At 36.7% G+C, this 25,614-nt stretch overlaps 3 protein-coding genes across 3 annotated transcripts in view; all 3 read left to right on the forward strand.

The window, feature by feature from the left end:
• Positions 1–6,543, forward strand: part of LOC107598042 (wings apart-like protein homolog) — an 18,819-nt gene extending 12,276 nt beyond the window's left edge. The window contains exons 2-3 of the mRNA XM_016289286.1: positions 3,042–3,723; positions 6,279–6,543. Of these exons, the coding sequence (XP_016144772.1) occupies positions 3,042–3,723; positions 6,279–6,543 (947 nt within the window). The remainder of the gene's footprint in view (positions 1–3,041; positions 3,724–6,278) is intronic.
• Positions 6,544–16,881: 10,338 nt separating this feature from the next.
• LOC107598043 (wings apart-like protein homolog) lies at positions 16,882–22,906 on the forward strand. The gene is made up of 5 exons (XM_016289287.1): positions 16,882–16,905; positions 17,008–17,103; positions 20,055–20,216; positions 22,640–22,776; positions 22,873–22,906. The coding sequence occupies exons 1-5, from the start codon at positions 16,882–16,884 to the stop codon at positions 22,904–22,906; spliced, it is 453 nt and encodes a 150-aa protein (XP_016144773.1).
• Positions 22,907–23,662: 756 nt separating this feature from the next.
• LOC107598045 (wings apart-like protein homolog) overlaps positions 23,663–25,614 on the forward strand; it is a 17,071-nt gene continuing 15,119 nt past the window's right edge. The window contains exons 1-3 of the mRNA XM_016289288.1: positions 23,663–23,795; positions 23,892–24,003; positions 24,099–24,326. Coding sequence (XP_016144774.1) covers positions 23,920–24,003; positions 24,099–24,326 — 312 coding nt within the window. The 5' untranslated portion in view covers positions 23,663–23,795; positions 23,892–23,919. The remainder of the gene's footprint in view (positions 23,796–23,891; positions 24,004–24,098; positions 24,327–25,614) is intronic.

Here is a 25,614-nt window from a genome sequence, read left to right on the forward strand (position 1 = left end):
CCAAGCAATAATACAAGGACACATTTAATTTATAATTTGTCTTAAATCTCATTTTGTTAAAAATAATAATAATCGTGAATCGAATTGAATCGTGAAATCAAAATCATGAATCGAATCGAACCGTGAGTTGAGTGAATCGTTACATCCCTAATCACACTACAGGATTAAAATGAGTTGCATATGCGGTTTCATGTTGACTTTAACCACGACTGAACCCAGAGCTCAAATCGAGAATCCCACCTCCAAACTAACAAGCTATCGCCTGAAGACAATGTGTTTCCTGACAGAAAGCCTCACTGTGAGAATCTCTCCAGACGGCCAACAGGTGCATCACCTTGAGACCCTGAATACAGAGCGAACAGGAGCAAACAGACAGATTTCACTCTCACAATGCGTCTGAAGCGTTTTGTCAAAGCTTCCTCTCGTTCAAGGCTGCTGGTCTGTACCTGAGAAACAGCTGCGGAGCCCAGCCTGAGTCAGCCCTGATCCGCACAAATAAAACACAAAGCCAGCACATGCAAGCTTATCAGATATTAAAAAAACAAATGATATGAGCAAGAACGATTTCTCATTTCCTCTCTGAGACCCCAGGAGTTCATCCTGTGGCTCCCGTGGAGGCGGTTGAGAGGCACACGCGATCAATAAACAAAATCCCTGTGGACATCTGTTTGGACAGGTGCGCTGATTAAGAGGGGCACGTCAATGGGCATCTCCGATACAACACCGGAGGAGACGGCATCACGGGGACACGGGCCAGATGGTGACGGGCGGGTCAGAATAAACCAATAAGCCACCTGAGGCTGAGCATTACCATGCGAGGCTTAAAGGAATAGTTCACGCAAAAATGAACATTTGCTGAAAATGTACTCACCTTCAGGCCATCCAAAGATGTAGATGAGTTTGTTTCTTCATCAGAACAGATTTGGAGAAATGTAGCATTACATCACTTGCTCACCAATGGATCCACTGCAGTGTACGGGTGCCGTCAGAATGAGAGTTCAAACTGGAGTGGTGTGGATTACTTGTGGATTATTGTGATGTGTTTATCAGCTGTTTGGACTCTCATTCTGACGGCACCCATTCACTGCAGAGGATCCATTGGTGAGCAAGTGATGTAATGTTACATTTCTCCAAATACTGCCAATGCATCCATAATGCTACATTTCTCCAAATCTGTTCTGATGAAAAAACAAACTCATCAAAATCTAGGATGGCCTGAGGGTGAGTACATTTTAAGCAAATTTTCATTTTTAGGTTTAACTATTCCTTTAACTGTGTTTATAGCATTTATAAAGACAGAAATACATAAATGTTCACTAAAAATGAAATTAGGAACAATAAATCACAATGAGCAATGCTAATTCTTGGCAAAAACTGAAAGCATAGTTCATCATTTACCTGCAGGCTGTTTGCGGTGTTGTAAAGGGTTGAAGCAACTTGGTGCATTAATACAGAGCTCAGGTGGAGACGTGGCGTGGTGAATCTGAGTCCAGCTTGTGTTGTCTTCTGGTCCTGTCCTCCTATCGTTTGGTCTCAAGATATCTGTTGTTCAAAAAGACAAAAATAAAAAAGTGAAATATATTAGAGCTATAAGCTAGGTTATTTTGTTCAAGCGTAGCTCCAAAAAGATTTTAGTGAATCAAAAACATCCAGTGTAAACCAACCGATTCCTGAACAAGTGACTCTTATGAGCCAGTTCTTTATAAGGAACTGAAACATAACACGCAGAGCAAATGATTCCTTTTTTCCTAATTTTTCTCTGAAGTGAATCTAAACACATATTGCACAAAAAGGTCCAGACCAAATGATACCTGAACAAATGACTCATGAGTAGGGCTGGGTATCGAGTTCGATACTTTTTAGGCACCGACCGAATTGCCTCGATACCATCGAGTATCGAAAAACGTCTTGTCGTTCGGTACCAAATTTCGAAACCTACGGGGTTAATCTCATCAGCATCAGTGAGCCAATAAGCCTGCCACACTTGTCAAATGTCTTGAAACAAATGATCTGAACAATGTCTTGATGTGTGGTTGGGACTCCAGGCCGTTAAAATTATTAGAGAAATAATGCACTCCCGGAGGTGGTTATGTGGCCACGACTATATGGTATGGTCTTTCTCAGTTCTCAAACAAATTAAGAACTATTCGATTTTTATTGACTGAACGCAAGCGCTTATTCCGATAGAAAAGACTGTATCGGTTTCCACTGATTAAGAAATATTTTTGTTTGCTTGGGTGGTAATATTAGGTCTATTATATTAATAGGGAAGGGGCCCAAAAATGTTTTTTCTACATCACGAAAATAGGTAAATCCGGACCTGCCATCTAATGTGTGTTTTGGCCATGTAATGTTGCTGAAATTAAATATGTTATTACCTCTGTGTCAGAGCAGCGATCATGGAAGAGAGAACACAAGCAGACAGCGCTGGAAGCTGCTAATGCTCATCAGTAAATCAGTGGAAAATAAATAGAAATCATGATTCTGTCTGAGCTATGCGTTTTAAAACGAACACTAACTAGTGTAAATGTAGCCTAACAGATGTGTAAACTGAAGACTATTTGAGCTTTATTAAAACTATTTTGCACTGATTTATTGTGTTGGTTACATTTTGTTCCTTTGTGCAGTGGCTCAGGAGATGAGTCTTTGAGTTTGTATAAACATCAACAAGCTGAGAAATAAAACCAAAGTTTTTTTTTTGGATAATGCAATCTTGTTAAAATTGATTTCATAAAATTGGTATCGAAAAAAGTATCGTTCAGGAACCGGTATCGAAGTCAAGGTATCGGTATGGAAAAATTTTGAACGATACCCAGCCCTATATCTAATAGTTGCAACATTATTTTGCTTAGGTAACTGGTTATTGCTGATAGAGTTTAACATTAGACTTGACAAGTTCTGTTGGTTTTGTTTATTAATGTAGCTATTTTCAGTAACCTACTTCCTGTTGATTTAGGAAAATGACTGGTCTAGTACTTAGTTGTTTGAAGTCATGCAAAGTTCTCTGAAATCTAAATGATGTCTGACTTCCTTTTCTGTAGGAAAAACCCAGAGTTGGTCCATCGAGAGCACAGACCGCCACAGCTACTCATGGTACAAAAACCCTTCTGAAAGCGACACGATACCTCTTGCCCAGACTACCACGTTAAAGTCTGAAAAAACAGAGGACAAGGATTCTTACGATGCCTGGAGCGCTGCGGTTGGTCTGGGAGCACGCTCCACATCCCTCTTTACTGAACCTAAAGACCCTCCGTCTACCTTGTGGGCATCCAGTAGTTACAGTCACAGCAACATTCAGGGCAAAACCTCCACTGAGACTCGGTTAGACAAGTTTGCTCAAGGGAACTTAAATTTTCCTGTTGAGCCATCTGAAAGTGAGGACCACTCTCAGTCTGTGCTCAGGGCGTCCAGCTGCAGAACGTACTGCAGACCCAGTAAAGGCAAACAGCCTGGTGGAGCTGATGGGAGTGGAAGCGCTTCCAGTCATAGCTCCATGGGGGTGTTGGAGAACACCGGGGCCGAAAATGCTGGGAAAACTATAAACAGAGGTCGTACGAGAGACTTTACAGTGCTACACCCTTCTTGTGTTTCCATGTTTAACGTCACCTTCCAGGACTCTATGGACCGTAGTATGGAGGAGTACACAGCCAGCGCCCCAGCTGCTGGACCAGGAGATACTGGAAGACTGAGGAAGAAAATGGAGGCAGAAAGCAAACCTTTCAGGTAATAGTTTTGTGTAAGAACATTGATGTAATAACATGCAATTGTTAGTACCTGCAGTCATATTGAGCTGTACTTCATAATATTTTTGGATGGTAGTCTTAGGGTGCTTTCACACTTGGTTCAGTTGCCTGGTCCGAACCCAAGTTTGATTGCTCCCCCTCCCCTTGCCCCCGCTGGACTGCATTCATATTATTTTATTTGGGTCCTAACCACTGTTCATTTGCGTCATCAACCCAGCAGCTGTTTACCCCGCTGCTTAGTAACAACGGCGCAGGAGAAGGCAGCAAAATGTATAATTTCTCTCTTCACTTTTATATATTTGTTTTTGAACCATTGATTTTGTTTTCAAAGCTTCAGTACGTAATATACTTTTTTTTTTTGTATGCGTTTTGTTTTTAGTTTGAGTTGTGTTTTATGTTGTGGGTTTTTTTTGTTTTTTTGTTTAATTTTGTAGTATTTGTTTAGTTTTGTGGCATTTGTATTTAGTTTTGTTTTTTGTTTAGTTTAAATTTTGTTGTTGTTTTGTGGTATTTTATAATTTGTTCAGTTTTTACTGTATGTATTTGTTTTGTTTTTAGCCTCGTCACCCATTTGAGCATGGCTCCACTATTAATCAACAGCTCCAACCTCAACCGCTAAAACAAAAATAGAGAAGTGAACATTAACACCATCCAACTCTAGACATTGGAAAATATTTTTTCATTGCTCTTAGTTTCTATCTCTTACATCTCATTGAACCCCTTAACAAACCTGGTACTCCTATTTAATCAAGTAATGACAGCCCTACTTAAAAAATAAATCAAATAATTTGAGATTGTTAGAATTATGCTTGCAAAGTTTTTTTAGCTTTTTGTTTAATTAGGGCTGTGCAATTAATCGCATGCGATTGTCATGCGCATCTCGTCAGTAAAGCCGGTCTCGTGATTAGTAGTAAATCTCCATCACCTGCTTTCAGATGGAGCCGCAATCACTTCACAGAGCCGTAGTTCACTGAAAATTAGGCAATATCGTGTTCATAATCGCAAATGAATCGCATTCGATTATGAACGAGATATCACCTAGCTTGCCAGTAGGCATGGGCCGGTATGAGATTCTGACGGTATGATAACCTTAGATAAAAATATCACTGGTTCACGTTATCACGGCATTGCGATTACAGCTCTAAAATATGTTATTTTTTTAAATGTCTGGGTTAAAAAAAACAACTTTTGTTTTCCCAATGAACACAATAAATTTTATTTTTAAGAAACATAAAACATTTTGGAACAGTACACATATCAGGCTAAATAATTTAAATAAATAATTGAATTCTTCTTAATTAAATTAAGTGCGGTCACTTAAGTGAGCCTAAACCTGCAGCTCAATAATCAAAGACATAAATCAAAACACAATTTCTGTAAAAAAAAAAAAAAACTGCAGCTCAACAATGTTTTTGGAGACATGCTCACCTTCTACACATTCCTCTTTCAGTCCATGTTATGATGCGGGTATTTTCACCTTTCCTGGTTTAAGTTTGGAGCGGTGAGGTACGAGGATGTGTGCACATACACATAAGGAAAGAGAGAGCGCGGGTGTCACACACACACACACACGGTCTTTCTCCGTGGCAAAGACACCTGAGAGCCAGCAGTGGGATTGATTTTTAAATGTCGTGATTTTGAACAGATGTAAACAATGACAGGATGCTTAAAAGTATAGATGTGATACCAGCTAAATTTAATTGTTGTACTAAATCGCAGAAACGTAGTACTTTAGTCTGCGATTCCGCGCTCTGTGAAGTAACGTGAGGGAGGAAACTAGTTGACGTTAGCTAGTTAATTATCCATGCTATCTGCCTCGGTAGCAAGCCAAATAGTATTTATTTAAACACTGAAACAAACGGCGGGTGGGTCTCTTGTCTTGATCGGGGGTGAAAGAGGGAGAAATGAAGATGACACAGATATATAGTTTATGTACGACCTGGAAGTATTTATTTAGTGATCGGTGCTAAAACGTCATCTGTACAGAACATCATTGTGTACGGAACATGGTTAAGTCTACGTTACCCAAAAAATTCCCATACGGTAGACTTCATCTTCTTTCGACGGGGGATGTTCGGCCATCCCACACACAGCTGACTCTCACGGACTGCTCGCACCAACCGGAGGGGGAGGGGTCATGTGACTCGACTTTTCCAAACCGCGGTATACATTGAAACCGGTTATCGTCCCATGGCTACTTGTCAGTGAACTACGGCTCTGTGTATTAAATGCCGCTCCATCTGAAAGCAGGTGATGACGATTTACTACTAATCATGGAACAGGCTTTACTGACGAGATGCGCATGACAATCGCATGCAATTAATTGCACAGCTCTATGTTTAACCAGTGCTAATTGGTAGACACCAACTGATCAGGTATACGTAGATGAAGCAAAATGTGATAAAACCCTCAAAGATGCCAATAATTCTGTCGAATTCATAATTCATTGGTTGCTCTCACTTGGCCTCATTCCTTCATGTTTGATTTAAAGTCTACATGTGTGAGATTCTGACTGTTTGTCTGTTGGGTTTCTAGTCGATCCAGACCCACACAGAACAAAATGAAGAGCAGTAAGCTGGAGCTCTTTGGGTTTGATGACACTGATGCTGTGGCTGAGGATGACGACTCTGCTTCAGGAAGCTCTAACTACAGGATCAAATACTTCGGCTTTGATGACCTGAGTGGGAGTGACGGTGGTAATGCAGTTATGTTGCTCACCCCCGCTGGCAGCTCAGCCATTATTACCAATGTTCCTGCGGCTGCTCTATGTGCACACAGGCTTCTCTGGGGTTATGATTGATTGTTGAAGTCATGATTGAACTTTAAGCATATAAATGCTCAAACAGAGCAATGTTTTGATAGCATCACAGTTTTTACGTTATCCGTGGGTAATTAGCCTGTGAATGGCTTACTTATTGATGACTCTACATATCTAACAGAGGTAAGAAGAGGTATTAGAACTGCTTTCCTCCGTGGTTCCCTTGATCACCATATCAGAGCGGATCTGAGAAGTAGTGCGGCACGATTAATGAAAATAAAACCGAAACCATAATATGCATCCATCTCTGCATCTGCTTTGCGTTCCAGTCGCTTTAATGTGCATTTGGAAATTCAAAATACACCAACCATCTTCCTATACTTGTAATGAGAAGTCCTTATCAACAAAATATAAGCTATAAGGGCTCCCTGTTTTTTTTCTCCACAAAATATTTTAAAACTGAGAAATTAAAGGGATAGTTCACCCAAAAATTAAAATTCTGTAATTTTCTCATCCTTGCGGTTTAGACTTGATCACTTTATATTAAGGGTGGGAATCACCAGAGGCCTCACGATACGATATTATTGTGATTTTAAATATATTCTGCGATTTATATATTGCAATTTATTACCTTTTTCCAACTTCAAATTATGTCCCCAAAGGAAAACTTTGACAACATCTGTTTTAACTAGAAAGAAACATTTCTCAGTTTGTTTCTCACTTCAGTTTTATTGTTGCAGTGCAAAATGGGATTGTCAAACTGACCAACACTTTCATGAAAACCTGTCATAAATGTTGTATGCACCTGGCAAACTCAACTATTTGTATTACAGTCTAATCTAGTCCACCTTAATTAAATGTAAACAGGTATGCACTGCTGTGTTACTACAGGTATTTTGATCAGTGCAACTTGAAATTGTACTAAAAAGTTGTGCGGACCCTTCAGCAATTGGGGCATTTGAAAGTAAATTACTGTTAAATTTAAATTAAATTAAACATGCAGTCTTACATCTAGGGATGCACCGAAATGAAAATTCTGGCCCGAAACGGAAAACGGAAATTCTGGATGCACTTGGCCGAAAACGAAAATGCTTTGTAATGATGATTTATTATTTTATTAAATAATATAAAGTAATTTTGTAAGACTTTTTAAATTTAACTCAATTTTAATGATACTGAATTTAAAAAAAAAAAGCCAATAAAATAACCACACTTTTACTGAAAGTAACAGACCAAATACTTATTTTACCGAGGAATTTACCAATTAATTCTTTAAAAATCCTACAATGTGATTTTCTGGATTTTTTTCCCTCATTTTGTCTCTCATAGTTGAGGTATACCTATGATGAAAATTACAGGCCTCTCTCATCTTTTTAAGTGGGAGAACTTGCACAATTGGTGGCTGACTAAACACTTTTTTGCCCCACTGTATATTAATATTGGCAACACTTTACAATACGATTCATTAGTTAACTACTTAAGTTAATGAACTAAGAATGAACAATAGTTCTTCAACATTTACTAATGCATTATTAAAATCAACATTTGTGCTTGTTAACCATTAATGCACTCTGAATTAACATGAACTAACAGTGAATAACTGTATTCTCATTAAATGACATTAAGAAAGATAAATAAATACTGTAATAAATGTATTGTTCATTGATCGTTCATGATAGTTAATACATTAACTAACATTAAGAAAGATTAATAAATACTGTAATAAATGTATTGTTCATTGTTCATTCATGATAGTTAATACATTAACTAACATTAAGAAAGATTAATAAATACTGTAATAAATGTATTGTTCATTGTTCATTCATGATAGTTAATACATTAACTAACATTAAGAAAGATTAATAAATACTGTAATAAATGTATTGTTCATTGTTCATTCATGATAGTTAATACATTAACTAACATTAAGAAAGATTAATAAATACTGTAATAAATGTATTGTTCATTGTTCATTCATGATAGTTAATACATTAACTAACATTAACTAATGGAACCTTATTGAAAAGTGTTACATTAATATTAAATATCAATATATAATTTGTATTCTTTTCTATGTAACAGAATCAGATATAAGTTGTTGTTGTGTTTTTTTTTTGGACTAATTATCCAAATAATGTATAGTCCTACAAAGCTATTATTATCAGAGCATATGAGCACAGCATAGCGTCACTGAAGTATACGCGCCATATATTATTATTATTATTATATGTAGCCTATATTTTCGGTCCATAGTGTGAGGTTTCTAAAAAAGAATGAATAGAGCATATATAGGCTACAACAAGGTTTAATCTGGCCGCAGAGGAACACAACTGGGTTGCCTAATATTAAGAGACGTAATCCCCAAAACAGAGCTTCACACTTGCGCAATATGGAAATATCTGTTAAGTGTGTTACTTATCTTTGTCAACCTGGCAACCATGTGCACGTGCTCTCTCTCTCCACTGTGGATAAACGCACGTGCTTTCTGAAAACAGCGGTTAGCGTGCAGTTTAGCGATCTCCACTTCAATAATCTATTCTCAGAAAAGTGTAATTCATCAACTGTTCATTTACGACAGAGAGTGAGAGAGAGGCTGTGTATATATGAATTACCACTGTTTTGCTGCGTTTCTCTATTAACAGTGAAGCTGTGGCTTTAATTCCTTTAGAAACAATGATGTTACCAGCTCCTTGTTGAGAAAGATAATGTAGCTCTTGAGTGATTAAGCTATTTAGTTGATAAAACTGCGGGGCAGCGCTAAAAAGTTTGTTCCTGAATGTCTGAGTGCGGCTGCAACGTGATCTGTGTGTGAGACTGAACTTAACATCTAACCGCTTCTGTTTCACACAAATGCTGGCACAGACGTGCATGTTCGGCTAGAGTCGCTTTGAACTCGTGCATCTTTGGAAGCGGAGCTGTGCGGAAAGTTACAAACAATGTCGTGCACACCGCCACGCGAAACGACGCCGCGTGCACTCAAAGCAAACTTGCGGACACTTCGAGTATAAATCGGCCTTGAGCATGTGTGCGTTAGATACAGTGAAGCGCGTTAGTTTAGAACTCTTCTAAAAAAAAAATTTATTGTAGAGAGTGTGTTAATTTGTGCAGTGATAACCTACCAGCAATGTAAATAATTTTTTAGATATATTAGAATGAGTACATTACAATATAAATTTATTAGAACAAGTACATTATTATTTATGGGCTTAAAAACAAGATGCAAACAATCAGAATATTGTACCTGGTGGGGAGTGCACAATGTAAACATGAAACATATGCCATTACCTATATTGTACTGTGGCACAGTTATGGAGGCCCTTCATAATGCAGAGGTCAACTGCCTGCTCTGCCAATAGTTAGAAATGTCTCTATAGTATGCAGTGTTTAATAAACAGCTGTTTTTCTAAATTCTGCTGAGGTAAAATTCAGTGCAGTCATGTATCGTGATACGTATCGTATCGTGGCATATGTATCGTGATACGTATCATATCGTGACTTTGCTGGTGATACACAGCCCTACCAAATAGTATAATAAAAGATCGATACTTGGCGTCCATGTATCGATACAGTATTGCCGCTGAAAATATCGCGATACTATGCTGTATCGATTTTTTCCCCCACTCCTACTTTATATGATGAACAGATTTAATTTAGGCTTTTATTCACAAATTTACATTGATCAGCAAACATAAACAGAAGCTTAATTGTATTTGCTTGACATCTGAAAACCTCATTGGTTCTTATGGAAGCTCAAATGTGTTGCATAACACACAAGAATGAACCTTATGTCGCACATGCTATGAAAAAACTGGTCCGTGCGATGAATAAATTTACCTCTGTAGCACGCGTGCGATACAGTTTTGCATGTTCATAACACAGCCGCTTAATAGTGTGAAGTGATTTCGTTGTGCTTGTTTGTGTGTGTGAGATTGATTATACTTGGTAGTTAGGGGTGTGCGATATGACTATTTTTGATCGTGGACGATTAAAATGTCTCCACGATCTGCTTTTGAAGAAATATCGTTGTATCATGCTACAGCGCACATATCAGCTGCAGTTCTGGCGCCTCCCTCTGTCTCAAAATTCACATCAGTGTTAGCTCAGCAGTAGTTACTCTCAGGGGACACTGCACTTATGCGCAATCACATTATTACATTATTTCCATCTGCTTTAAAGCAATACCGGTTAAACATTTAATTTACGTGCTGTTCTGCATGCGCTTTTTCTGAGCGCGTACTCATGAAGTGCGCTCACACTGTGAGCCTGTCAAAAGGCGCCTGATTATTGGACTAAGTTGTCTTTCGCGTCTGATTGATTTTGCGTCTAATACTGTCAAAAACACACAAGGTTTACATATAAACACTGTTGGTTATGTCTAAAAAGAAACTAAACAGTTGAGAGAGAAACGCGTGCAGCTCATAAAGGGACAGTAGCTACTAAACATGCTGCCGACTGTCATTAAAGGGATAGTTCACCCAAAAAATTTAATTTCTGTCATTATTTACTCACTCACATTTTGTCCCAAACCTGTATTAATATCTTTCTTGTGCTGAACACAAAAAGATATTTTGAAGAATTTCAGTAACCGAACAGTAGCTGCTCCACACTGACTTTTACAGTAGGAAAAAAATACCATGGAATTCACTGTGGACCAGCAACTGCTTGGTTACCCACATTCTTCAAAAATAACTTGTATGTTCAACAGACGAAATAAACAAATTCAGGTTTAAAACAACTTGAGTAAATGATGGTATAAAAATGAAACACTATGACAGAATTGAAAGACAGATGACAATTTTTATTTTTGGTGAACTTTTTTTTTTTTTAATGTTAATAAAACAACAAAACACAGAAAAAAAAATCACTCACTGCTCTTGACTGATGAACTTAACTCAGTCAGTTGCTTTAAAAAAAAAAAGTATAATTTATGTATATAGTGTATATAGTGTTTTATTTTAATATTTGTTCATTCAATTTCTTGAATGTTACTGCTAAATACTGTACCTGAAAAATAAAACACTATTTTATTTGTATATTATGTGTATTTGTAATGTATATATTTGTTCTTATTTTCTAATAACAAAGATAAAATAATGACAAAGATTTTGATCTTTGCTCACTTTGGCCTAAATGTCTGCCATTCTTTTTTTATTTTATATTTTGTTAAGGTGTAAGAGGTGTTATGTTTCTGCACTCTCCCATTTTTTTAGCAAATTAAGAAAACTTTGTCTAAAACAATTTTTTGTGATGGTTTGTATTTTTTGTGCTCTGTATGGAACATCAGTGCCTGTTTAAGTGATTACCTCCATTACTTGTGTTTGTTTTCAGACATGATAACAGACGTTTTATACTTGTGCTACAACTTTTTGGCCTGTGCTACAAAACTTTCAACCTCTGTAGCACCAGTGCTATGTGGAAAAAAAAGTTAACGTACAGCCCTGTTTCTCACATGTCAAGCAAGCATGCTTCAGGTTCCAGGCTCTGAAATTTATGGTGGGACAGAAGTAGGGTTGGGAAATCGAAAATCGATTCCAATTCCAGAATCGTATACTTAAGGTCAGGAATCGGATACTTGTTGTAAAATTTTAATTTCGATTCCGCCTGTCGATTCCTGTGTGCGCTTTTCTTTCTTTCCTTTTTTTCATCTGTGAGGACCTGGCCTAGCTTTCTGCCAGGACCTTGCTTGCTAATCTAAGCGCTCCAAAGTTTAGGCTACACTTGGGATCAGAAGCCGAAAAATCTAAGTATAATATTTGTAATAAGCTAAACATGTTGCAAGAGAGGAGACACCACCAACATGACAAAGCACTTTAATTTAAAACACATTTCAAACACCAATGTGATTCTGTTCCTAAATTACAATGATTCATCTGTTTTCCTCAACCTTTTAGGTGTGCGATCACAACGTTGTGATCACTCTGGGTTCGTCCGTGCAGCGTACGATCACGTCAGTGTGTGATTTGAACATTTAAATGTGCGTTCGCACTGCCGCTGACCTAAAGAGAGCAGCTGTCATGTATATGAATGAAGCAGCTTCACAGTCTTTTCAACCACACAGTATCATTATTTCTGTGTTACAAACATTTAAATAATCACAGAAGTACTGGGATAAAAGTTTATAGTTTGGATATAAACTCTGATGTGTATGGTAGTGATCGAAATAGAGTAAATCACCTTTTGAAAGTAATTTGACACGTCAAATAAAGATTTATCATTACATTGTTATGCCAGTAGTTGGCGAAAAGGGGCTGTAAAAATGTCTTTGAATCATTCAAGAGATTCGTTCAAAAACACTGATTCATCCAGTAATGAAAAACCCCCCCCCCTCCCCTATTTTGATGATTTGCTTTTGTTTGAACTGTTTTTAATTTTGTAAAATTATTTTTTATTTTATTTTTGCTAATGTGCGGTGGTGCTAAATGAGCTTAAACTTCCCATCTGTAATTAATAAATAGTGTTAAAATCTGGAAGATTTTACTGTGCACTTTTCCTAAAATCAAATATGCCACAGCAACAGAGTGAACGTTTGAAAATCATTATTAATATACATTTTTTTTACGATATAATCTGAGAGACACTTTATTAGGTGTATTGAAATGATCAATTAAAAAAAGAAAAAGTTAATTAATTGCTTGCAAACTTATTACCAAGTCCAAAGTATTTTATCATGTGGTAGTTGATAATATCCAGCCCTAGTTTGTGTATACAAGTATTTTAAAACCCGATTTTGTGATGATGCAATAGATGGCAGTAACTCTGCTGGAGAAGTGCCTGACTGTAGTGAAATTACCTTGAGAGCTGCAGACTTCAGCTACAGGTTGTGTCTTTGACTAGAGAGCCATTTTCTCTTTTCCTAAGCTCTTAAGACACTTCGGTAATGACATGATTATGATATTTAAAGCTAATTTAATTAGTGCATGGCTATTGACGCACAGGTGCTGATGGGTCAAATTTATTTAATTTTAATCCATTGGCGGCATCATACAGCTGTACAAATTACTGTGATGGTTTGTAAACAAGATGATGTCTAAATGCTTTATATTTTACAGCTTAGGCTGAACGCATGTGAACACTACTCAGATGACTTCACTACTCATTAACTTTTCATTCGTCTAAAGACCGCATTCGTCAGACACGCTGTCTTTTCTTTTCACTGTTCAAGGGTTTATTTGGCTTTACATATGCGATTGTTATAAACTCTGTGGTCAATTTCCTCAAATAAAGGGGTCATCAATTTAGAAATCAAATTTTACCTGATCCGAAAGAAGGAAATTAACTGGAGAAGATTTCCATGTCGAAGAGGGCGGAGTCTCAACGCACAACCCAGATATTAAACATCCTACAAGTTTCATCCTTCTCGATACAAAAAGAGCCTTTATTTTAAGCCAAGCTCCAAAAAACTAATTTGGGTATTGTGTTTCTTTTTATATCACAAGGGCAAATACATTTCCATATAACTGCCTCTGGAGTAAGATATCGATCCATTGACACCCATGGCTGTGACGCCCTTTCTACACTAAATGTGAGTGCCACATCACGTCAAAAAACAAAAAATGGAGCCAATTATATAATCAATGACATTGACTACATTAGAGGAAGTAGACAGATGCCCTGTGCTATTTCTGATGTACTCCACACGCTTGAGCTACTCCTGACAACAGGGCAAATGGATGAGGAAAGGAGGTGATCTTTTTGGAATGTTTACTTTGACCCCAGTGTTAGGAACGAGTGAATAATTATTTTTAACATCATTTTGGATCATGTGAGAGGATTTTGTGCTTTGTTTGTAGTGTTTCATTGCAGATTGTTTTGAAAATGAGGCACAATGTACGAATGAATTTGGTTGAAGAAACTGTTTGCAACCACAGCAACTGCATCATGAAGCATGTTTTCAAAATACATACTCAAATGCTGTAGTAAGGGGAGTATTGATATGTCTTCTTGTGCAATTATGTTAGCCAATATTAACAGTTGCTGTTTAATGAAGAGCCTTGAAGGAGCTGCACTGCTATAATGGGGTATTTTTGTCATTTTTGTAAAGTTGTGGGGAAAAAACCCCCTCTAGAAATTAATAATCGAACTTTTGAGTTTGTACTTATTTGTTGCACCCTCTTCTGGACTGATGATTTCAAAATCCGGTGTTTACTGGTATTGTCCTAGTTGAAATACTGTCTTTAAAATTTAAATGTAAATACTTTTGGAAATATTTAAATGCCCTCTTGACAGCCCTAATGTTTATTAGTTTTTGATATGTTGCGGAAGGGCATTACAACATAGTTCACCTTATTTATTGTGATCTAATTTATTTTTATTTATCAGTGTTATATCTATTTAAGTGCGTGTATTTATTATATATTTATTTTAAGTTTTTTTTTTAAGTTAATTTCTTTAAAACAGTTAAATAGTTATTAAAATAAAAGTTCACCCAAAAATGAAAATACGAGAATACTTTTTGTGACTATTCCTATAATCTTGTCCTCGGTATTGATCAAAATCATGATTCGTTATTGATTATTGTCATAATTAAGCAACCTGAAAAAAACTATTTTTAACTATCTCAGCAAAACACTCCACTGACCTTAAAAAGCAGTTTACGGCAATGCTTCATTAGTGCTCCTTTCGACAACGGAACAATGCATTTTGCATTGTATTGTGACTTTTTTTTTTATGTAACAACACCTGAGCTTTCATAGCTAGAAGCGATTTCATGTGCTTGCGAGTATCATTTCAGCTGTATACTATCTGCCTGGTCCTCTTGGAGGTCTTACTTGGCAACATAATTCCCAGACTTTTGAGGGGGATTCCAACTCCTAGAAAAACAACACATCAGGGGGCAGTTTTGATTTCTCTCTGCAAGACCTTCTGGAGGCTTCTAGCCCAGCATGAGGAGCTCTCCATGGGGTGGAGCTAGACTTTCACTCCCTGCTAGCATGAAGAACACTTCTTAATTACAGAAGATTAAAACCAGTCTCCTGCAGAGTTATGTTGGGGGCCAGAATCTTTCTCTTCATTATTAATAATAACCCAGCCTCAGTGTTGCCCAGTGGACTGTGCCTACACCTCCTCCTGTAGCCAAGTGCCCTTTTACCACCCCATCCCCTTTTGGCTGTTTGTGTGCCGTCAGTCCCTGCAGTTTGACTCGATCTGGCATCCTCTACGAGTTGTTCATATATAGAGTGTTCCTGCAGTCTGCTTTGAATGCGCTCCCACTGAGACAAATGACCTGCGCTTCAATTCACACTCCGCCAACACAAACAAGCTGAGAAATGTAGCACTTCTTAATGAGTTTTAATTACAAATGTGATTACAGTTGAAGAAGGACTATAGCCGTCTTTGTGCAAAGTGGAGCAGAAGCTTATGCATTGAAAATTATCTTCATGACTGGAGTGGATTTGGATATTGGATGTATTCTCGGTTTTCACACTTGTTTCGGTTGCTTTGCTTGAACCCTTGTACGATTCTACACCTAACCCAAATGTTTATTTGCTCAGAATGCTGATATGTTTGCTTCATTACCATGTGTATTAACAACGTTTATTTTTTGTAATTTTTTTTTTAAACCACTGTAGAAAACTGCCAAAAATATAGTTTTTTGCTTGGCATTTTAGTTGGGTTTGCTGTTTGCGCTTATTTTTGCTCATACTTGAGTGTAGTTTTGGACGAACAAGCACAACTTGTAAAAGTTGCAAAAATGTTGGCACTAATAGCCTGCAGTGTGGTTGTGCTTTGAGCGACTTGATTGCTCTAGTATCTACTTCACTTCCTAACCAGACACAATTTTAAAAAGAATTAGAATAATTCTTAAGACGTGACATGGCTACAAGACGCGACACAGCATAAAAAAATCATAGCTAATCTGAGAGCTTGTGGATGGGCTCTCTTTAGAAGCTCTCTTCATGCTGCTGTTCCCCACAACAAAATGAATAAATACATAATCAAAATACAAATTCAGGTTGCAGAAGTAGTTTCACAATGTTATTTGAATTTATATTGTTCACATTAGTGGTTCTCAATCTTTTTGATTCCATGGCACCCCATTGTTCACAACAATATTCAACCCCCCTCTTGCATTCTGTAATTTGAAGAATTAAAATATTTTAGTAACAATAAAATATTTTAGAGCTTGGCAGACTAAAAAAAATTATGCTTATAAAAATGTTGATGGCTTTTTAAAATTTACATAAGTTTTCCAGGTATAGAAGTCAGGCTTTTGAAATTAAAAATGTATTTTAGGTCATCTTGAGGCCCCCTTGGAAGTTTTCTGAGACCCCTTAGGGCCCCAGCTCCCTAATTAAGAACCACTGATAAATATATGTGCAAAATTGTGGATTTGTTGTTGTTGTTGTTGAAACTGACATAAGGTACTTGTTTAATTTCAAAATGGATTTGTTGTTCTTGATGCAAGTCAGGCCAATCTAATGAACCCCAAACTTATAATGGTCTGCATGGGTAGCTCTTGTTTTAAAATGCCCTCAGTGTAACAGTTTTTGCCTGTTCTTTTTGCAGTCGCCTACTAAAGCTGTGTATAATGCAAGACACTGGAACCAGCCAGAGCCAGAAGAACTGCTGCCCGTGCCTCCATCACGATCTCAGGCTCCTCCAGTGAGTAACACCAAGCACCAGATATATTCGACTAAACATTACACACTCCTACACAGTCACAACCCACTTTATAAAGCACTTCAGCACTGGCACTTCTCATGCGATCACCACAATGTTTATAGTCACCATTGTGTAAAAACTCCGACCTCTTTGATGCCACTCCACGCATTTTTGCTCTGGTGTCTCCCCAGTGTGTGAGACGTTGAGCAGTGATAGCTTAACACCAGAACTCAACTGTTATAGTCAATATAAAATAGGCCTTTGCAAAAAAAAAAAAAATTTTTTCGATTAATCGTTTTTTTTTTTTTTTAAATGATGTTGTGAATCGATCTTTTTCGGTATTTATTTCAGCAAACATGTAACACAAGATCTGAACACAGCAATATGAGTGATTTGCAATACTCAGGTGAAATGCTATACAACCCTCTACATTGCGAGTAAATCACTCGCATATGCGACTAAATGGTAAAAAGTGTGTAAACTCTTTGCTTTTTTCTCGCATGCAAATAAAGTCTTACATATCATGCAGAATTTACGCGCTACATGTAAACGATATACTTTGTTGTATTTTCCTATCAAAATAACGGAGTTTCTTTGGAATTCTTCAGCTTTTAAGAACTGCCGGGTTCTCCAGTAGTGGGCGGAACTAATGCGCAAACGACAAACTCATTGGCTGGCACTCACCTATTATCGTCCATGTTTTGATTTCATCAAATCAGTTTAAGCGAACGCACACAACCTGATTAATATTCATGAATCCAGCAGCTGATTAATCCCATAGATAAATATACGTAGATGCCTCATTAGCGACTCTTCTATTACTACATGGCCGCGATACGTAAGCCATCCGCCATTTTTGGTACGGTCTGCGAACCTGAGAGCGCGTTGACGGTGCGCTTACAACAGCAAGTTATACACTTGTATATCTTTGAATATTCATTGATTATTATGGTGAATGACTTCAAGTTGACCGTTCCAAGATGGCGGACGCGTCAACGTATATCTGGAGTGGTCGAATAGGGTATCTATACATATCTATGGTTAATCCTTAGTGCGTTTTATATTGTTCCTAGTAGAATTCATAGTATTATTATTATCATTATTATTATTATTACTACTACTACTATCTTATCAGTATTGTTGTTAGGTTTTTCCCATTTTTTTTTTTTACAGAAACACTGAATGACCAAAAAAGCACCACCACCAGTCCTAAGTTCAGTTAAAATGACTAATATGCATTCATACATGGTTACCAGTTTTAATTTCATTGAATAATACTTGATTATCATAATATAAGTATAATGCTTGACTGACTGATGTTAAGAGTGTAATTTCGGATATTTAAAAAGCTGTTCTTAAACTGAATTAGGCTAATATTTATTTTAACTATAATAATCAACACTTAAAAACATTTTTTTAAATTAACTTCTAAATTATAAATGTTCTATTTGTTGCTAAAATAATAATTTGGAGTCATAACTTGTTTCATAAAATATTTATTTAAACATATAGCCTGCATTAAATAATTAAGACATCACTAACAGGTAAAGTAAATATAATGAAGTAGGCCTATAGTCTAATATTTTCCAAAATGCTCTTGACTAGACTACAGCAGATAATGAGCTGTAGACAGTGATGACTTGCCTGATGCGTGATATTTTCTTTACAAGTTGTTTTAATGACGTCTTTCAATGGTTGAAACACTGATTGAGTGATTACGTCAGGGGTGAGATGTTCATTCATGTATATTTCGCGTTAAAACTAGTAGGCCTAATAAAGATGAAGGGGTGATCATGCTCACTCGCTGCCGTTAGTATACGGCGATCTGTCGCGCCACATAAAACAGCGTCAAAACAGTATGTATTGTCTGAATTTCCTGAAAAAATGGAAAGATTTGTTCAGTACACCTACTTACCGAACCAAAAGACCCGTACCAAAAACCTATTGGTAAGGGTGTCCTGTTGCTGCATATTGCATCATCTACAACAGTAAACTAAAATAGTGACTAAATAAATAACTATTCTGGGGTGTGTTTCCCAAAAGCAACTATGGTTGAAGGTTCAGTTCACTGAAACTTGAAACCATAGTTGGCCACTGATGTTTTTGGGAAACACACCACTGGTTAAACAAACCCTGCTTCAAAAACTTTGCAAATATTTTTTCAAATGAATGGTTCGGAGACTGTATCAAACTGATTTCAACATACAAAGCTTTGTTACGTTATACCACATTATTGATTCAGCTCTTGGTTAACATTAACCAGCAGACTGGGCAGCCTGGGTGAAGTATTTTCAGAGATGAAGCAAGTTATTACATTTTGATGAAAGATTCCTAAACAAGCATAACTGACCATTATGAATCATTCACCATTAAATTAAATTAAATAAATTTTAACGTATATTAAAGTAAATAGTGTATTTTGATGTACCTCAAACACGACCCCATTATGCACTTATTTTCCAACTAGCATCCTCTCCCTCGCTCTCTACATGTGCCATCCAAACACAATCAATCCCATACAACTTAGCCAGCCTGCATCTGTTACTGCCAGTGAAGCCCACTGTAATATTATGCACACTGACAGATATGCTTACACTTCACTTGAACCGTTTGTAAGGATTCTCATTAACGCAGGGCCTCCATTTCTACTGTTCCTATAAACAAGGCCACATATATTATTTTTCAAAACATTGCATTATTCAGTATGTGTATGTGGCGCTTGGCCATCTTTAGAGTGTTTTATTTAGCAGCGTTGCTGTTGGTCGTGGATTTGGCCTTTTAGTAGTTGCAGCATGATGAATCTATAATGTTCTGTAGCACTATCTTTAGTCGTCATGTTGCATAACCAGCAGTGGGTCGGTTGTTGGCAGCTCAGGCTATATGTGAATCAGCTCTGCAGTGCTTCCAAACATGCTGTTATGCTTTAATTCCGAGTTGTCGTTCTTGCACAGGCCGCTTCATCGGGAGGCAGTAAAGAGTCTAACACGCACAAGGACGACGGAGTGTTCAAAGCTCCAGCTCCTCCTCCCAAAGTCATTAAGTCCGTCACTGTCCCTACAGAACCTTACCAGGACATGGTCACTGCACTCAAATGTAGGAAAGAACACAAGGAGGTTAGTGCAAATACTTCACACATCTGATTTGACACATCACCATCACCATCTGATTTGACACATGTAGAGCCTTGCTGCTTAGCGTGCAAATTATGCATATTGTCTACTACTTTTTCAAAACAGCATGCTACACAATGCAGTATTAAACATTTTGGATGTAGTATGCTTGCTGTCACTTTAATTCAATAAGTGATATTTAGTTATCATTATCTTGGGAATAAAAATGGTCATTTTCCAATTTTTTTCTTTCCCCCCTTCTGAAAAAAAAGACTAATCTATATTAAGTACAGAGATTGCTGAGTTAAAAGATTTGTAATGCACTAAACATTTGAATATTTGGCAACTTTATACTAAAGGCCCGAGCTGGAGCCAATTAAATTTGAAAGTCAGTGGCATGGAACCAATAATAAAGGCAAAAAGCTTTAATCTTAATATGCATACAAAGTAGTGCAGCTGTTTTTCAATGAATTTTGAGTTTGAAAGTCTCAGTGGCAGCATATTGAAAACGCTGGCATGATCATAAGGACTGTTATAGTAATACAAAAAGATCTTTTTGATGGGGTCCAGAAAGCACTGATGTTCTGTGGAGTAATTCTGACTGTGTGTGTTAAACAGTTGTTCAGGCCCACCTACGTTACAACCCTCACCTCTTTCTCTGCCCATTGAATCGCTTTTCATCTAAGCTGTAAGCCGTTCGGATTGTTTCCAGACCACCCTCATTTTATTATAACTCTGTTTTGTGGTCTTTATGTTTGACTGCAGGCTAACATTATCAACGAATAATGAAAAATGAAGCGTAAAGTAATATTTGCTGGCCTCGTGAGATTAAATTTCTTTGCGTGCGCTGTGTGGAACGAAGTGTAATCTTCTCCAGGCAGCTGACTTTTAAATAATTATTTATTATATTTAACATAATTTGACAGTAATTAGAGTAGATATTTTTGTGGTTTGTACCAATTCCAGTAGGGCTGGTCAATAAATGTTCGATATAATGTTTATGCACCAAAAGCGGAACGAAAGAGCGCTAGTCATTTGAACCACGACACACGGGCCATTTATCCACTCTGCTCAAAGTTCAAACGGTAGCACAACACGTAGACATGTATCAAATATATTAAACACAATATTATTACAGTATTTTTTTGTGATTAAGCTATGCGTTTGTGCATTTATACTCAATGTATTTAGACTACTGTTTTTCATACAAATAAATAAAAACTAGGGCTGTGCAAATAATCGAATGTGATTTTTCATGCACATCTCATCAGTAAAGCCGGTTCTGTGATTAGTAGTAAATCTCCAGCACGTGCGTTCAGATGGAGCGGCATTTACTACACAGAGCCGTAGATCACTGACAAGCTACGCAAGCTTTACTGACGAGATGCGCATGAAAATCGCATTCGATTATTTGCACAGCCCTACTAAAAACCATGTTGTAGTTTTACTGTGGTATTGAGGTGCTATATGTCTGGTTTTAACTGTGGTTATCATGATCTAAATGTATGCTACTATAGAAGACCACTGGTTAATTAAAAAAAATAAATAAAAATTGATGAGTCAGAATAATACAATTTCACCATATAAAATGAGGTAGCTACAATTTTTTTGTTACTGATTTTGATAATGAACAAATTTACATCTGCATCCTAACTCAAGCTACTACTACTATAAAATGTGCATTTCTAAGAGACAAAAAGTAATAGTATTTTTAATATTAAAAGGGCAACACAGACCTGTTTCTTGATTTGAAACATCATCACTCCATTAGAACATGCAGAAACTAAGAAATTTCTCTATTAAGATATTTAAGAAAAATTGTCTGGTTTCAAAAACTTTTACTTTGGAGCAAAAATCTGGCTTTAAACTTGAAAGAAATTAAGATTTGATATCTATCGTGATAATTATCGATATCAACTGATATGAAAAAAAAATAATTATCGTGACAATTTTTTGACCATATAACTCATCCCTAAATTCCAGTAAAATTTCACAATTTTCACTACCATAATCAAAAACTGTTGGAACTATTTTATTTAACTATTTAAATTCAATTCAATTAATTAAGTAAATACAAATTTGGCATAATGTAGCTTTCAAATATTGATAAGTAAACATTGTTTAACAAGATCAAGTAGAAATTTGTGACAGGTGCATTTACACTCTTAACAACACTTTTGACAAACAGTGTCAGATATATTTTTATTTTTTTAAGATTCAATCCTGCATTGAAACCGTTGTCGTCAGTCCTGAAACATTTCTGCATGCTTAGCAGGATGAAATATAAATCTTATCCAAATTGTGAATGGTTATATAAACTGAAAGTGAGCGTTCTCTTTATAATCACTGAAACTGAAAAGGCCAGACTGTTCATCAAAGAATATTTTCATCATGAGATTAAACACTTGGTTTCTCTTTCTCAACAGTTGTTCACCGTTGTTCAGCACGTGAAGCACTTTAATGACGTGGTGGAATTTGGCGAGAATCAGGAGTTCACCGATGACTTTGAGTATCTTGCCACTGGTCTGAAGACTGGTCAACCCCTTAACACACGCTGCCTTAGGTGCAGAAGCCATTCCATCAGTGTATATGGCCTAATGTTTGTATTTGCAACAGGCTCAGTGTTTGCTCATTACGATTCTGTTGCGTTTGTGTGCAGTGTTATTAGTTTGGCCACACGGATACTACTATAAAATGTGCATTTCTAAGAGACAAAAAGTAATAGTATTTTTAATATTAAAAGGGCAACACAGACCTGTTTCTTGATTTGAAACATCATCACTCCATTAGAACATGCAGAAACTAAGAAATTTCTCTATTAAGATATTTAAGAAAAATTGTCTGGTTTCAAAAACTTTTACTTTGGAGCAAAAATCTGGCTTTAAACTTGAAAGAAATTAAGATTTGATATCTATCGTGATAATTATCGATATCAACTGATATGAAAAAAAAATAATTATCGTGACAATTTTTTGACCATATAACTCATCCCTAAATTCCAGTAAAATTTCACAATTTTCACTACCATAATCAAAAACTGTTGGAACTATTTTATTTAACTATTTAAATTCAATTCAATTAATTAAGTAAATACAAATTTGGCATAATGTAGCTTTCAAATATTGATAAGTAAACATTGTTTAACAAGATCAAGTAGAAATTTGTGACAGGTGCATTTACACTCTTAACAACACTTTTGACAAACAGTGTCAGATATATTTTTATTTTTTTAAGATTCAATCCTGCATTGAAACCGTTGTCGTCAGTCCTGAAACATTTCTGCATGCTTAGCAGGATGAAATATAAATCTTATCCAAATTGTGAATGGTTATATAAACTGAAAGTGAGCGTTCTCTTTATAATCACTGAAACTGAAAAGGCCAGACTGTTCATCAAAGAATATTTTCATCATGAGATTAAACACTTGGTTTCTCTTTCTCAACAGTTGTTCACCGTTGTTCAGCACGTGAAGCACTTTAATGACGTGGTGGAATTTGGCGAGAATCAGGAGTTCACCGATGACTTTGAGTATCTTGCCACTGGTCTGAAGACTGGTCAACCCCTTAACACACGCTGCCTTAGGTGCAGAAGCCATTCCATCAGTGTATATGGCCTAATGTTTGTATTTGCAACAGGCTCAGTGTTTGCTCATTACGATTCTGTTGCGTTTGTGTGCAGTGTTATTAGTTTGGCCACACGGAGCGCCATGCCCAGTTTCAGGATGCACCTGAGGGCTCGTGGGAAAGTGGCTCAGGTCTTTAAAACTCTCAATGATGCACCTCAACATTCAGTAAGTCAAAAGATGTTTGGACTTTTCTGAAACCTTCACTGCCTGATGTCTTATGTCTAATCGATTGTACTTCCTGTCCTTGCCCCTTTCCTCAGAATCTAGCTCTATGTACGGCCTCTCTGATGTACATTCTCAGCCGAGACCGTTTGAACATGGACCTGGATCGGGCCAGTCTGGATCTAATGATTCGTTTGCTGGAATTAGAACAGGACAAATCCATTGCTGATCAGCTAACGACAAAAGAGATGAATAAAGTAAAAGAAAAGATTCGCAAACTCTGCGAAACCGTCCATAATAAGCATCTCGACTTGGAGAATATCACGGTAAGCTCGAGATCAGTTGTGCTTTATTGGCTGGTGTTTCTTGCTGCAGTGCGGTAGTTCTGTTTGTTTACATCTGCAAACTTTCCTGTCAAGGATTTGCACTTTTTTATTATTCTGCTTGTGTGATAGACCATGTGGATGAGGGATTGTGTTCATTTGTGGTTTTTCAGAAAGGTTCAATTTCTGCTCCCTCTAGTGGATACACTTCATTGCTTGTGTTGTACATTCTAAGGATGTTTTCAAAAATGTGTCAGTCAGTGGATTGTTCCAACAACTAGTCACAACAACTGTTAAAGAATAGTTCATCCCAAAATGACATTATATTTTGTCATTTACACCCCCTCCCATGTCATGCCCAAACCCTTATGATTTACTTTCTTCTGCAGAACATAAGGATGTAGTGGCCCATTTTTTTTGCCAATTATAAAGAATGTTGACTGGTGTTTTTAAGCTTTAGAGAAAGTTGTGATTTGGTGTATCTTCTGCAGCTTTACAATAACTTTGTGTGAAGAACTGACAGAAATTGTATTTATTCACTGAAAATCTTGTCACCTTTTACAATCAGTCAATGGATCTGTTGTAATAGGAGTCGATCAGTGAATCAGTTAATTTGGTTCACAGTGCTGGTTTTATGATTCAGATCAGCTGATTTATGTATTGATTCTAGGACAGCGCAATAAATTGTATTCTAATCTTTACAAGATTTCTGCTTTTTGATTTATTACAAATCGTCTGCGACATTTTCCCACTGGTGGGTTGTCCTCAAGAGATTATTTATTTATTTTATTATATTAGCATTTCCGTTGTCTTGCAATGGTAACAAGCCTCCACAAGCTTTCATGGTTACGGTTGCCAGATGTTAGGAGTAAAGATCCCCCAATCAGAGTGTTTCTCTTAAATTGATATCAGTGCTGGGCATAAGTTTTTGTGTGTATAATATATGTGTGTACTATTTATTATATATATATATAAATACACATACATGCATGTATATATTTAAGAAAAATGTTATGTTTATATATTAAATATATTTATATGTAATATAAATTATATGAATATAAATATATACATGTAAATATTTTCTAAATATATACTGTATGTGTGTCTTTATATATACATAATAAATATACACAGTACACACACATTTCTCACAAAACTATTGGATGCGATTAATCATTGCCCAGCACTAATTGATATATTTTCTTCCCAACCATGATTGCGCGCTCTCTCTGCATTATGGAAAAAGCGCTAAGAGGCTGAACCCCCCCCCCCAAGAAAACATTATTTT

This window comes from Sinocyclocheilus grahami, unplaced genomic scaffold, assembly GCF_001515645.1.
Source record: "Sinocyclocheilus grahami isolate Dianchi unplaced genomic scaffold, SAMN03320097.WGS_v1.1 scaffold243.1, whole genome shotgun sequence".
In the NCBI taxonomy this organism is placed as follows: domain Eukaryota; kingdom Metazoa; phylum Chordata; class Actinopteri; order Cypriniformes; family Cyprinidae; genus Sinocyclocheilus; species Sinocyclocheilus grahami.